Source organism: Panthera leo, chromosome A2 (assembly GCF_018350215.1).
Source record: "Panthera leo isolate Ple1 chromosome A2, P.leo_Ple1_pat1.1, whole genome shotgun sequence".
NCBI lineage: Eukaryota > Metazoa > Chordata > Mammalia > Carnivora > Felidae > Panthera > Panthera leo.
Genome location: NC_056680.1, coordinates 158,767,977 through 158,783,218, shown reverse-complemented (window position 1 = coordinate 158,783,218; position 15,242 = coordinate 158,767,977). Strand labels below are relative to the sequence as shown.

Sequence of the window (15,242 nt, the reverse complement as noted above, 5' to 3'; positions counted from 1 at the left end):
CAGGCTCCTCTTACTTTCCAAAGAATGCCATCAGAAAAGCAGCAGCACAAACCATTCGTGACCCTACCGTCTTGAGACAACTACCATTAAGTTAGTGTGTGTCAGTGTAAGATTTCTTTACACACACGTATATCTACATCACTAACCTTGCAAATGTAAGGATACTATTGTTGTTCAGTATTTTACTTTTGTCACTTAATATTTCTATTACGGACACTTTCTCATTGACTATCATATTTAAGACTCCGTTTTTTCATTGTATAGTTTTAACCAAACCCATAATAATGGGCGCTTTGTTTCTATTTTTAAAAATTATTACAAACTATGTGGCAATGAAAATATTTCAGTGCCCTTTTAGAGCTTCTCCCAATCTTTCTTAATGATAATTAGAACAACCGAGTCAAAGTGAAGCCCATTTTAACGTCCATAGATGTTGCCAAACTGCTTTTGGGGAGATGGCAACAATTAACATTAGTAGTTAATTAAATTAGTATAATTTTATGCTGATAGGTTGAATGCACATTCACTTTTTTTTTTTAATTGGCTACTTCTGTGTCTTTTTGGTAAATTACCCATGCTTGCTTTTTGCCTTTTTATCCCCTGGAGTGTTGGCCTTTTCATTATTAATTGGTATGTTACTTATGGTTTGATATCAGCTGACACATAATTTTGTCACAGCATTTCTAAACGTTTTCTCCAGAGTTTTTTGAACTATATTCTGTCCTTCAACTGCATTCAATCTCCTGGTAGTCGTCTCTCTCTCTCCTCCTCCTTCCAATCTCCTTCTCTCTCCTATTTCATATTATTTAGTGTGGCCACAAAAAAAGTCATTTATTTGATTCTGATGAGAACCTTCACATAACCCAACTTTGAGCTAGAAAGGTAAATGGGTAAAGGTTTTGTTGTTCTTGTTGTTTTGAGTCCCTGCACCTGTAAACCTGCTTTAATCTACCCCCCGCCCACCACTGCCCCCCTTTACCTGGTATTCCTTTCTTATAGAATGTTGAACACACTGCTCTTTTACATCCTAGCATACAAGGCTGCTTTTTTTTCTTTTTAATTGAAGTATAGTTGACATACAGTGTTATATTAGTTTCAAGTGTACAATATAGTGATTTGACAATTCTGTACACTACTCAGTACTCACCACCATAAGTGTAATCACCATCTGTCACCATACAATATTATTACAATATAACTGACTCTATTCCCTCTGCTGTACTTTTCATCTCCGTGACATTTATTTTATACCTGGAAGTTTGTAGGTGAAGGGGATTAAGAGGTATAGGGTTGCTTGTGAAACAGCCATGCCATAATGATTCTCACCGACCAACAGGGCCATAAGGTTCCCCTCAACTTGATTAAACATTTGAGAGGCTTCCTCCTGACTCCTGGCCCCTGACCTCCCTTTTCTTAGATTATTTTACTTTAGAAAACGTGTCGTCATCAATTCTTTCTCTACCCCTTAGAGATGAAGACTTGTAAAAGCCTTTGCCATTTATACCATCCAGAAATGTCTTTCTCGAGGACCTGGAAGGCCTCTGAGAAGTAAACATCAAGGGAGGTAGGGTTCCTCTCTCCCAGTTTGTGTGTGAGGGAAGCAGCTCACCTTTGATGGGACCCTTGCTCCAAGTTGTAACTACCTTCTGTGAGGAAGACAGGAGAAAGTTTACTTGTCCTTTGGATGAAACCAATTGGCACACACAGAGGGCCGACATCCCCCAATGTTAGCTCTTAAAAACTCTCCAGGTCTTTGCTTCTGTGGGGAATAGTTAAGACTGGGTTCTGTCCTCTCTCCTCTGTGACAGCAGTTTTGTATAACGTCTTCCTTGCCTGTTTAATTTTGTCCAGTGCAATGTTTGCTTTGAGACTACGTTACTCTTTTTTTTTAATACACGAGATCCTGAAAATTCAAAATGATATTCCTTGCTATGTGTCGTGACACACACACCAGACACATATATTCATATTCCATAAACAGACTTTCAATCAATACTCCATTGCTTAGCCTCTTCCTTACTCCTGTCTTTTGTTATACCTGTGCCTTCAAATCCTAAATTTCTGAGGTGGGGGGTGGCGGTGGGGAGGTTACCGATGTCTGTGGGTGTTTTCCCTACAGCTTTTGTGACTTGACTTTCTCAGCTCAGTTAAGTCTGTTATAAATACAAATACAATGAAAATAAAATCCAAACAAATGCAAATACTTCTTCTATCAAAACTTTGTAGAACTCTTTGACTGCTAATATTCCATTGGCTATTCTTTGTTCTTGCGGACTAAGAGCTTTTAATTTCTTTTTCTTTACTCACATGTGGGGGAAACTGCCAACAGATATGATTAAAAATATGGGGAGGGGTTAGATCATGTAGAAAATTTACAGGTCACTGTAAGATTTATGGATTTTCTCCTAAATGAAATGGGAAGTCAGAGATCTGAAAGGAGAGATCTGACACATATGATTAATGCTTTCAGAAGATTAGTATAGCTATTGTGAAGATAATGTATTATGGGTGTTCAAAAATGGATGCAGGAAAGACAGACCGGTCTGGAGGAACAGCAGAAGTCCAGATGAAAGATGGTGTTGGCCTGAACTAAACCATTAGTGGTGAAGACAGAATCAAGTGGAAGCATTTAAGATTCAGTTTGATGGTTGAATCAACAAGTTTTAACGACCAAGTGGAAAAGGAAAGAGTGATGGATTCCTAGACTTCTGGTTGAGCAGATCCTGTATTTTACTGGGATGGTTAAAAAAAAGCGGGGGGGGGGGGGGACACATACTAAGAGATGTGTTTTGAACTTTCTACATCCTCTCAGTATTCCAAACAACTTTTTTGCTCACCTACAAGTGAACAGCAGTGTGGTTTTACTGTACATCTCACACTGCCTTCAAATCTTGTTATTTATTTACCCTTCACAAGGCTTTATAAATTAAACCAAATTTTGTCTGAACTCTGCTTTATTTCCATTTTCAATTTCTTTTGATACTTCCTCATTCGCTCATTTAAAAAATTTTATTTTAACAGTTATTTATTGTTGAGAGACAGAGAGAGACAGAACATGAGCAGGGGACGGGCAGAGAGAGAGGGAGACGCAGAATCCGAAGCAGGTTCCAGGCTCAGAGCGGTCAGCACAGAGCCCGACGCGGGGCTCGAACCCACGAACCGTGAGATCGTGACCCGAGCGGAAGTCGGATGCTTAACAGACTGAGCCACCCAGGTGTCCCTCATTCACTCATTTTTAGCTGTTTTGATTCACCTTCTTGTAGAAAATCGATAGTTTTTAAAATTAAATTTATTTGTAAAATGTCGTACTTTTGTTTATCCCATTTGGCCTTATTGTGGCATCAGAAAATGACCACCTCGTACCACTGCACTGCCATCACCTTAGTGCCAAAACCATCACCTCCCCGATCATGAAAACCTCTCCGCACTGCCACCCTTGCTATCCTACACTGCGCTTTCAGATGGGTCCCAAACTAAACTTTCCAATGACGAGTCAGATCGCGTCACCCCTCATCAGTAAATACGTAAATACAACAAATCTCCAGCAAGGTTTCCTCACGCACAGACGAAAATACAAAATCCTCACCATGGCCATAAAGGCCTATATGACCTCAAATCCTGCCCCACCTCTTAGATGCTATCTTCTGAAACGGTTTTAGACATGCTGCTGTTCCCAGCCATGCGGACCTCTTGAGGATCACCCGTGTGCACTTCGATTCTATGAACTTCTGCCTCAAGGTACCATCATTTCATTCAGTCCAGGTACCACCTTTCAAGGAGCACTTCCTTGATAGATCAGTTATTTTTGACAAGGACACCAGAACAACTCAGTCTGTTGCCCCGAAGATGTTGCCTAAGTCCACTTCTGGAGAATGTGGCTAAAGGAGATTTGTAAGTGAAACTTTAAAAACATTTATTATTAACAATGCTAGGTTATCTAGTTTTGTGGCACAGAGCTCAACTGGGGTTTTGTTAGTCAATTTGCTTTTAATCAAATACTTGAGAAGTTATGGATGATGAGTATCAAAATTAAAGTGATTAAAAAATCAGGAGAAATTACTACCTTAATCATTTTTATTAAATATGTAGGTAATATTTAATATTTTCTTCTGCAGATAGCAAAAAAAATTAGATTTCAAATCTCTCTAATTGATAGCCATTTTCAAGTCTCATCAACTATATACAGAATATTATCTAATGGAAGAGACCTAAATTCTTGACTAATCTTAAAAACATAATCACTGGAAGTGAAATAATTAGGGGGAAAGAATCACAAATACATACTTTTTCTCTCTAGTTTTCTTTTTGTCAACTGCCATTCGCAGTTAAAAATAATTTGAGATATCATTTGAGGACGTTCAACAGAAGAGAAAATTAAGGATTTTAAATGGAAGAGAAACATTCATTTACAAATTATTCTACCTACTTTCACATGAGACCAAGGAATAACACCATAGCTGAGGAAGACATCCGCATTTCACTGACTTATGACAATTAAAAATGCATATTTCTTTTTTTAATTTTTTTAACGTTTTATTTATTTTTGAGAGACAGAGAGAGACAGAGTGTGAGTGGAGGGGCAGAGAGAGAGGGAGACACAGAATCCAAAGCAGGCTCCAGGCCCTGAGCTGTCAGCATAGAGCCTGACATGGGGCTGAAACCCATGAACCGTGAGATCTTGACCTGAGCTGAAGTCAGATGCTTAACTGATTGAGCCACCCAGGAGCCCCAAATATGCATATTTCTTAAGTACCACTTTTAGCTTTAGAGAAAGAAAAAAAAATTATGATACTATGATTAACTACCATTCCAAAATCAAGAGGAAAACGCCAACCCCATATAAGTCTTTTTATATGGCATGAGCATTTTAAGTCTGCCTTTGGAGGGCAAGTAAATTACAGAGGAATCATAACCTTAGACCTTTGTTTTCCACCTTAAGGACATAACAGTGACATTACTAGGTCAACTAGCATAAGAAAATAACAACCCCCAAATATGATATTCAGTACCAACTATCTAGGTTGCAAGGAAGTGGAATGTGAAAAGTCAAAAGAAAAGAAACTTCTACAATCTCTATGGAGCTTAAACTCAATTTCAACCCACAGTTTGGCCAAGATCATATTAAGAGTGACGTCCTGTCATTACATTTATGACAGCATAACACACACACACACACACACACACACACACACTCACACACACAATTTACTAAGATCCCTCAGTTCTCTTTTCCTAAAAAAGAAGGATGGGGCGCCTGGGCGGCTCAGTCAGTTGAATGTCTGACTTCGGCTTGGTCATGATCTCACGGTTCCTGAGCCCACGCCCCACACTGAACTTCTGTCATAGCAGACCCTGCTTCGGACACTCTGTCCCCGCACCTCCCCCATCACTGCCCCTCCCCAGCTCATGCACTCTCTCTCAAGAACATGAAATTTTTTTTTTCATAAAAAAAAAAAATTTCAAGGAGGATACAGTGCAAAATATGATGCATATGGTACTTTTTTCATGGCATTAATACAGGATCATATTGTTTCAACATAGGGTATAGGGAGAAAATTCTACTGCATGACAATGGGGAGCTCTGCTCCTCTTTTCTGAATTTACAAACTGGTAATTATGCTGAAACACTATCTTTCCTATAAGACAAAGAGATCTTAGTTTGGCAACATTTCAGTCTGCTGCAAGCATCAGTCCTGTGAGATTGTGACAAGCCAACGCTATCCACATGAATTCAAAAGAGTCGAAAACAAAATGTCTAAGGCAGAAAAAAAATTCCCATTTATGATCAGTTAAGGAAAAAGTTCCAAGTACTGAAAAATATAATCTTCAATGCAATTTGGTTTCCCTTGGGCTTCCATTTTTCTTGAGTTGACTTAGTTTTCCTTCATGTACTAAAATCACCAAGTCCTTGCTCTACAGGAAGTGCTTTTTCTACTCAACCTGGTTTCCATAACCATAAAATCAAGATGCATTTGAGGTGCTCAGCTCCTTTTTACTGCAGGCGCATTAAAAAACTGATGGGTTAAGAATGGAGCATCATGAAGAAAAAGAGCACCAAGAAATCCAAAAAGATTCTCCTTCTCGAGGGGACACTGAACTTCCGGGACGTAAATGACAATCACATTCCCACAGCCATTACAGTGATGCTGAATAGACCATCATTTCAAACTATTTCTTTCACTGGAACAGATATTTCAAAGAAGAGGGAAAAAAAGGCAAACTTTTGCACATCTTCTTTGTTATTGATGTGTTGCTCACAAATGGATGCGCGGCAATTTTGAGTTGCCACAGACGCATTTGCTATATTGAATTCTTTATCCGCTACTTACAGTGGTGAACAAATGGATAAGGAGTAGATTCCCCAAGTGGAAAATGAGCCACACAGAAGAATTCAAAACGAACTCCTATTGTGAATTTCTGAGCTATCCTGTAAAGGACCAAAATCGTAGCCTAATCCTTGCTTAGGCCAACTAACGCCATTTTATATGCCAAAAAAAAAAAAAAAAAAAAAAAAGCATTCTTGCATTCTTACTCACTTGGGGGTGGGTTTATGGTTGACGATGTGTCTCTTCTTTGGTCAGTATCTAGCACGTGTTAGATCTTCCACTGCTTTCTGTGTTGTTAATGCTAAATATCTGACCCCCTTGGAGACATTTCAAAATCACATTTTTTGTAAACGGGCTAGTTTCCCTTTGTCCTACAGTAAAGGCTGATGCCCTCTCTGCATCCAACCTTAGGGAGGACAATAATGAATTCAGAAATTCATCTTCAATAATAAGCTGTCAGAATCGTCACACCTGTGAGACCACCAATGTCTAACGCTTAGCCTGGAATATCGTAAGCCCGATAAATACTTGCTGAATGAGTGAATGGGCCACTTTGTTGGACACGGAAGGCAAATAATAATTACAAGGATGGATGCGGTAAAATCTGGGAAATACGGAGTCCAGCAGAAAATTCCACAGATGCAAATACTCGGGACGAGGGCAAAGACAGACCGAGGGACTGCCAGCCGAGGCAGTGAACGGTCCAGACGGGAGCAGGAGGATGGGGGCGGGGGGTAAATTACAGCATAAAATCCTATATACGTATATAAAATACCTGGCTGGGGCTCTGGGCGAGAGGCCCTCGCACTGCGACTCTGGGTGTTGAGAGCGGGGCGACCACGAGTCTTGAGGCTGGCTTTGACAGGCGTCAGGAGCGGGACTCCCCACAGAAGCCTCTGGAACCGTGGCCTCGGGCACTCAGAGCACCCAAGTGTTTCTCACCCCAGGACTCGGCTGCCGTTCCCGTTCCCGCAGAGCTCGCCGAGATCTCGTGAGATCAGGTTTCCCCCGCGAAGCGCCATCCTAGCACCTGTGCCTGCGGCCTGAATCCTGAATCCGCTTGCTCTCGCATGTCCTGGGTTCAAGCCCCATGTCGGGCTCCGTGACAACAGCTCAGAGCCTGGAGCCGCTTCTGATTCTGTGTCCCCTCTCTGCCCCTCCCCCCACTCATGCTCTGTCTCTCTCTCTCTCTCTCAAAAAGAAATCAACATTAAAAACATGAGATAAATACCAATTCCAAGAAAAACAAGAGGCTTTTCGTAAAAGTGTGATCGCTTCCTACTCCAAGGGGTTCAGATGTAAAAAGTAGTGTCAAATTCATATGATCATAAAAGTTTGATTATATTTATACATTTTGCAGAGAGGTGGTATAAATAAAAGCCAGTACAAAATATTTTAAACTAAAAAATCAAGAAAATGAAAACAGTGTATCGTTTATAAATATGGAGGCATTCATTATAAAAATAGGAGAATTGCAAGAGATTGCCTTTAGAGAGTGGGGAATCACAGGTAGGAATGACTGGGGCAATGGTGTGTTTAGCTGTAAATCTGTTAAAACAATTTGCTTTTTAAAATCATACATATGTATTGCTTTGATGAAAAAAAATGCTGCATGCTATTTTATAATACATAGCATAATTTATCTTTATATAAATAAGATTTTATACTATATTTTAAAGTTAATCTATTAGATATTTATAAATTTTACTTGCACCTAAGTTTTACAACAGAATATCATTATACATGTTCTTAATTCTGGAGAAACCAAAGAATCTTCTCATCAGATTTAGTTAATCATAGCTAGAGCACTGGGGTCATGGTCAAGGATTAATTGTCACAAGATGTTAAGCCTCTGAAAATTTAGTTTTCAACATTAAGTGAATAAAATCAGTTTTCTACAATACATTTTAACAAATATAAGCCCTTTCCTGGTCTCAAGGTTATAAGCCATCAGTCCTTAGAATTATTAAAACATATGTCCAAGTCTTGCAAAAGAGCTCTTTGCCCTTCCCAGGAAACAGATTTAGAAAATTAAGTTTTGATGGCATTAAAAGAATAAGAGTCTATTGAAATCTTTTAGTAAGTGGTCTGCCAAGATTGCTTCTTTATCTAAATAAACAAAGACTAAGGACTAACCCAAAGCTCTTATGTCAACAGTTTCTTTGCTAGACGTTTCTCTCAAGGATTTCTCTTCTAGTATTAGCAGAAACATCTGGCTTCTGGGTTCATGAAGAATTTTCAAGGCTGAATCAAATTTATTTCTTATTTTTATTTCTACAGCTATTAAGAAATAGAATCTCAAAAATGTTACATTTCTTTTTATAATGTATTTATATTCTGGCAATGTAAGTGGCTTATATGTTTTGTGATTTTATACATACAAACTGCTTTTTTTTAATTTTGTTTTAGAAAGAGTTCCTTACAACTCTAAATATTTGTGTTTACTTTATAGCTAGTATATCATTCCTACCGTAACCAAAGCAATTTAAAAAATTGTAACATTTGTTTATTTTTGAGAGACAGAGTGAGACAGAGCATGAGCAAGGGAGGGGCAGAGAGAGAGGCGACACAGAATCCGAAGTAGGCTCCAGGCTCTGAGCCGTCAGCACAGAGCCCCAGGCAGGGCTTGAACTAACGGACTGTGAGATCCTGACCTGAGCTGAAGTCAGATGCTTAACTGACTGAGCCACCCAGATGCCCCCAAAGCAATTTAAATGATTTTATTGTTTTAAAAATTACTTGGGTTAGATAAAATTTGAAGCTGCAAAAATATAAAGAATATAAACCTGCCTATAGATTGAGCACGGAAATTGTATGACGACCTTTGAATAATTCATTCACCAATATTTACTGGGAATCTATAAGATGTCAGGCCTGGTGCTAAGTGCACATTAGTTTCCTACCCATGAAATTCATGGTCTGGATGAGGAAGAAGCACAAAAATTCAATATCAGAGATGAAACTCAATTGGAATTATAACTTAATTGTCGAGAGGAAATTTTTCTACACAAGGCAAATGGGTGTAATTTTGTGGTTACATATGCTCTGCATGTCTGTGGCTAAGAATAGATGAGGAAAGAGTATTATTAGAGAGGGGAACAGAATCAGTTTAAAAAGAGTTAAAGTTTTTGGTACATTATCTGTAAACACACACGTGCACAGGCACACACATGCATATCACTCAGATTAGTTTTAATATGCAATTTGAAATGGCCTAATCAGAAATACAAGAATCCAGGGGTGTCTGGGTGGCTCAGTTGGTTAAGCATCCGACTTCAGCTCAGGTCATGATCTCATGGTTCGTGAATTCAAGCCCTGCATTGGGCTCTGTGCTGACACCTCAGAGCCTGGAGCCTGCTTCAGATTCTGTGTCTCCTTTTCTCTCTCTACCCCTCCTCCACTCGCACTCTGTCTCTCTCTCTCTCTCTCTCTCTCTCTCTCAAATGAATAAACATTAAAAAAAAAAGATATACAAGAATCCATGATTAGCTATTTAATAATTAAGTCTTCTAAAAGACTGGTGAGTTAGCAGCTAAAGAATTGTAATCCAAAGGCCAACCCCCAGAGCCAGCTACGCTAAGCACTTTACCCAGTATTATCTTGAGTCAGAGTCACAGGCTTGGTAAATAAACACAAGATTTTTTTTTTTTTTTTTTTTTTTTCAGATAAAATGGTGAAAAGGCTGATCTTTCTGGTTTGGATCAGACAGAAGTGTCATACAAGCATTTCTACCCCTACAAGAACAGGGTGAAGGAGCCCATAGAAAATGACCTATAAGACAGAAGAAAATGACCTTTGGACTATCACCCTAGCCTTAAGATTTTAATTAGTCCTGTGTTCAGAAGCTTATTGGAGGATTTCATAGCCTGAGTCTGACCCAAAGTTAGTTGATTATTGCTGCTAGAATATTATGGCTTGTCTAGAGTACATATTTAAGGCGTTGTCGAAGCATCAAAAGACAGAGCACTGGGATTTAATGGAGTTTAGAAAGTTGTATAACACTCATTATGCCACTTTCATTGTTATTTGTTCTGATGCTACGTCTTCTTGTGACATGTCGGGTATGGAGGAGAGCTTGAGCCCACCCCTTGTTTAACTATTGGCTCTCGCTGTTATCTATTCTTTGTGAACTGTTTTTCATTATAAATGATCAAATTCACTCAGGTAAATTCATACCACATCATTTTACTTTGTGGATGTTTTCCAATAGATTTGTCACCTTGCTCTGCTTAATGATCCTCAACATTGATTTGTAATGAAAGTAAATGAGTCCATATGCTTAAGTTTGACAATATACAGTTGACCCTTGCACAACATGGGCTTGAACTAAGCAGATCCCCTTATACGCAGACTTTTAAATACAGTACAGTACTATAAATGTATTTTTCTTCCTTATGATTTTAATAGCATTTTATTTTCTCTAGATTTATTGTAAGAATACAGTATATAATACATATAACCTAAAAATATGTGTTAATCAATGTTTATGTTACTGTTTCTGTTACTGGTAAGGCTTCTCATCCACAGTAGGTTTAAGTTAGGTTTTGGGGGAGTCAAAACTTATACATGGATTTTCAACTATGCAGGGGGTCAGTACTCCTCACCCCTGCATTTATCAAGGGTCAACTATATAGTTTTTTCCTTAAAATTTTTTTTCATGTTTGTTTACTTTTGAGAGAGAGAGACAGACAGACAGACAGAATGCAAGTGAGGGGGGGGGAGGGACAGAGAGAGAAGGAGATACAGAATCTGAAGCAGTCAAGGCTCCAGGCTCTGAGCTGTCAGCCCAGAGCCCAACGCGGGGCTCAAACTCACGGACAGTGAGATCATGACCTGAGCTGAAGTCACATGCTTAACCGAGTCACCCAGGTGCCCTGGATCAGCTATATGTTTAAATATTACTGGCTTGAAAGTTCTTAGTGCCTGACTGCTCTGTGAAGGTCAGAGAAATCTGCTACCCGTCCTCAACTTCTAATACTGACAAGAAATAATAAAAAATTCCAGGTGAGGAAAGAATGCCATTCTAGGAAGTATCTTGAAGGTGGTTTAAGTCTTGCTCTGAAACTCTCCAGTAGTGACTTCTGATTATCATAGCTGCTAATGTTGTCTTAAAAGATATAAGTAATGTATTCTCAGGTTGTAATGTGGTAAGGAACTTATGAAAAATATGTAATGCCTAAGAATACTAGTAATTGTCAGGGTATATGTCATAAATGATGGATACTTTTTAAGCTTCTTTGATAATTCATATTCATGTTTTTATAAGCTTCCATTTATGCTTATTTTGTGCCATTATAAAGAGAATGAGGAATTGAAATTCAAACTTCACTTTTCCTTCCACCTGGTATGCAAAAATTGGTTGAAATACAACAAAAGAGTCAATCAAGCAATTATTTTTATCATTAATGTCTTTATAATTGGTTTGACTAGTACTTTTTTTCCCTCCACCAAGAAGACAGTAGACTGGTTGAATAATTATTAAAATTTGGCTCCTTAAATTATTAATTAGTCAAATATATTCTGTATCTCTTAGGAACACAGACTGGACTTACTTTTTTTTTAACTTTTCATTTTATTATAGGATATAATTTTTAGAAATAATAAAATTTTGTAATATATTTTATAAGTTTTTAAATAAAATATAACTATTTGTTTCTTTACATTATAAAGAAGATAAGTAAAGGCAACATTTTGGGCTCATAGATTTTCTACTTTTCTAATATAGTAAGCTTAAAACTGATTGCACAATTTTGATGGTTTCCAAATGGATGTAATTGAGGACCAGGAGTTATTATTTCTTTAGATCATCTATATTTACCACCAAAGCCATATTTGCACCGTCTTTTATCTGGAAGCTTCCAATTTAATTTAGACAGCTGCCTTAGCTAAATAGTTAATATTATTAATATGCCTTTAACCAAAGAGATTGATGGTTTTGCTCTTGTTGTTGTTACTATCTTGCTGTGAGTCTAGAATCTGCCAGGAAACAGCAGGCTGGATTAAAACCAGTTGAGGAGCATTTAAGAAGGGGACTATTTATAAAGGTATGGGTGGGGTATGAAGAAACCATGTGGCAAAATGCATACCCCAGGGATTCTTATACTGCCGTTCCTCAGCCTCCCAGAACCTGGAGAGAAAAGGCTGTACGGACCAGGCCACCTGAGGAAGCGATCAAGAGTCACCTTTAATCAAGAGACTCAACCATCACGTAGCATCCCTGGAGGGAGGGGACATGGGAAAAATACCCCCCAAATGCTTGCTCCCTTCTCCAGTTTCCTGCTGGTGTTTCTATCGGCAGAACCTAACTGAAAGCCAGAGAGCAAAGGGACCTGTCGATGTCGAGCAGAAAAGGCTAGAAAGGAACATGGAGAGGAAAATGAAAAAATACTGTCAGAAAACTAAACGCCAACCTCCTTCGGATTGACGAGCGGAGAATTTTCTGGTTCTTTAGAGAACACGCCTATGGCCAATATCTGCACGGTCTCCCTCAGCAGTCAGCTCAAATGTGTCTCCGTGTCTTCCTGGCACTGCGATGTTGGAAAGATAAAGCTATGTTTTCCACAAGTCTCCACCCGTGTGGTCTCCAATATGCCAACCAGATGCATATGCCCAACTCCTGGACTGGAGGCCGAATTGCGCGATGGGAGTAGGGTCTGCCACCCACGGGCCTGGATGCAGCAAAAGCTGACTGACCAACGGACGAACTGGCAGGTCTCTTCACGACCCAGGTCTACCGTGTGGTTTGGGGAGATTATTTCCGAAGGCCGGTTTAAAGCCTGTTTCTGCAGTCCTGTCACTTTGCTAGGAATACACCTCAAGGAAGCACTTTCCCCCTACAATACCTAAAATCGTTTGTGTTGTCTGCAGTCGAGACTCTCCCACAACACAGCACTCTTGCACACAGCGGCAAAAGGTTTGTCGTTCTGGCAGGCCGTCTGACAGAAAATTCTCGTCCCTCTCAGCCTTCCATACAGAGCTCATCTTGGCTCTTGCCCTCCCTATAAGCCAGAAATAAAGGTTGCATTACACACGCGATGGGAAGATAGTAATTGTTCTGTTCATTTCAACCGTCGATACACTCATTTTCAAAAACAACACCAAAAAGGTAAGATGTCTCAATAGGTGTTCCTATTATTATACTCTGTATAAAACACACACATTTAACTAGGAAAACAGTAGAACTTGCAACTATCCACAGACTGGTGTGTAAGTCTGTCCCTCAGCAATTCCTACGATGATCAGATGACGTAGGTAATAAGTAGAATGCGGCACCTTGAACCAGAAAACACACGTTGTTTTGTAAAGCAATTCTTTTTGAACTACATTCTACTCCCGCCTTCAATCAAAATTATTGACATGCTGAGGTTTTCCTTCAGCGTTCTGAGTTGAAACACTTACATATCAAAAGATACATAAAATAATTCACAGCGATGAGCTTTAAAACAGCTTAAACAAAGACCCACATACAAAACGCGAACAAACAAAACACCTCTTCAGATCTTTAAGTGAAAACTATGTGTATAATTGGTAAAATTTGTTTTCAAGCACCTTACAGGCCAAAGATTAAGGTAAGAAAAACTGACTTCCTACTCCCTTGAATAAAGAGGGACATATTTACTTCACCATTTCTCTGTCACTTTACATTTTCATCATCAATAATAGCTCCTGCTCTCAAAGTTCTTAAAGGAAAGTGGGAATGACATCTCCTCCTTCTCTGATGACCCTCAAACACAAGTAAACTCTGACCTCTGAGTATCTCGTGTTGATTGTTATAAACATTATAAATCCACCACATATTATTATAGAGTCTGTGATTTGTGAACGCAGAGGGGGAGGCTGTGGATATGGAGATGACAGCAGCTGAATGTGGAGACCAGAACAGAGCCCAATTGCGTGAGAACTTTCCAAGCTTCAGGCAGAAGTGGGAATGCTACTTTGTGGTGCAGAACTGTACCTCTGAACACGAGGGTTAACTCTCTTCAGGAATTTAAAGCATTTAAGTTTCGAAGACCATGGCTTGGAGAGGTTAAGAAGGGGATCAAGAGATGAAAGGACTGATAAGGCATGTGCTTAATTCAGACTTTCTGAGACCCACTGTTGGGGCAGAACATTGTGGGGACATCATTGTCAGTTACGAGAATTCATTCAGCTCAGATTCTCTAATTTGCTCCAAGAATTTCAGCAGAAGGAAGAAGAAAATTTAAGGGACAGTTTGGGAAAGCTACTAAAGCAGAAGTTTTCAAATGTTTTTGTGCAGCAGAATCACCTGGAGGGCTCATTAAAACACCGGTTCTGGGCTGTGGCTCCAGAGTTTCTGATTCAGTAGGTCTGGGATGGGGCCCAAGAATGTGCGTTTCTAACAAGTTTCAGGTGAATGGATGCCGTCGGTCCAGCCATTACGATTTGAAAACTGACATACTAAATAATTAGGTTGGTGACACTTAAAGACGGAGAAGGATCCTCGACAAATGAGAGGGAAGGATTCAGTAGTAGAGTGGAAAGTAGTTACAACGACCAATGCAAAACTAATGAAAAGCAAAGTCACCAACATGGTGGAAGATATATAAAAGCAGCCGAAACAGTAATATGTAGAGCAGGAAAAACAGCTGCCAAAGAATGAGATTTCTCTCTTCCTCAGAGTAAGCACCATTACATTTTTGTTTCCCTGAATTCTGTTTCCACTAGAAAGGAGATATGTGTACTTATCATCAAGGTTACTTATAATTTTTTAAAGTTTTATTTATTTTTGAGAGAGAGAGAGACAGAGTGCAAGCAGGGGAGGGGCACAGAGAGAGGGAGACACAGAATCCAAAGCAGGCTCCAGGCCCTGAGCTGTCAGCACAGAGCCCGACGCGGGGCTTGAACCCACGAACCGTGAGATCATGACCTGAGCTCAAGTCGGAGGTTTAACCGACT

At 39.4% G+C, this 15,242-nt stretch overlaps 1 protein-coding gene across 1 annotated transcript in view; it reads right to left on the bottom strand.

The window, feature by feature from the left end:
- The window catches only part of CNTNAP2 (contactin associated protein 2), a 1,228,588-nt gene extending 1,215,281 nt beyond the window's left edge, over positions 1–13,307 (bottom strand). Inside the window, exons 1-3 of the mRNA XM_042927363.1 lie at positions 13,169–13,307; positions 12,572–12,678; positions 7,102–7,182 (exon numbers count right to left, since the gene is read on the bottom strand). Coding sequence (XP_042783297.1) covers positions 7,102–7,182; positions 12,572–12,678; positions 13,169–13,307 — 327 coding nt within the window. The remainder of the gene's footprint in view (positions 1–7,101; positions 7,183–12,571; positions 12,679–13,168) is intronic.
- Positions 13,308–15,242: the final 1,935 nt, after the last annotated feature.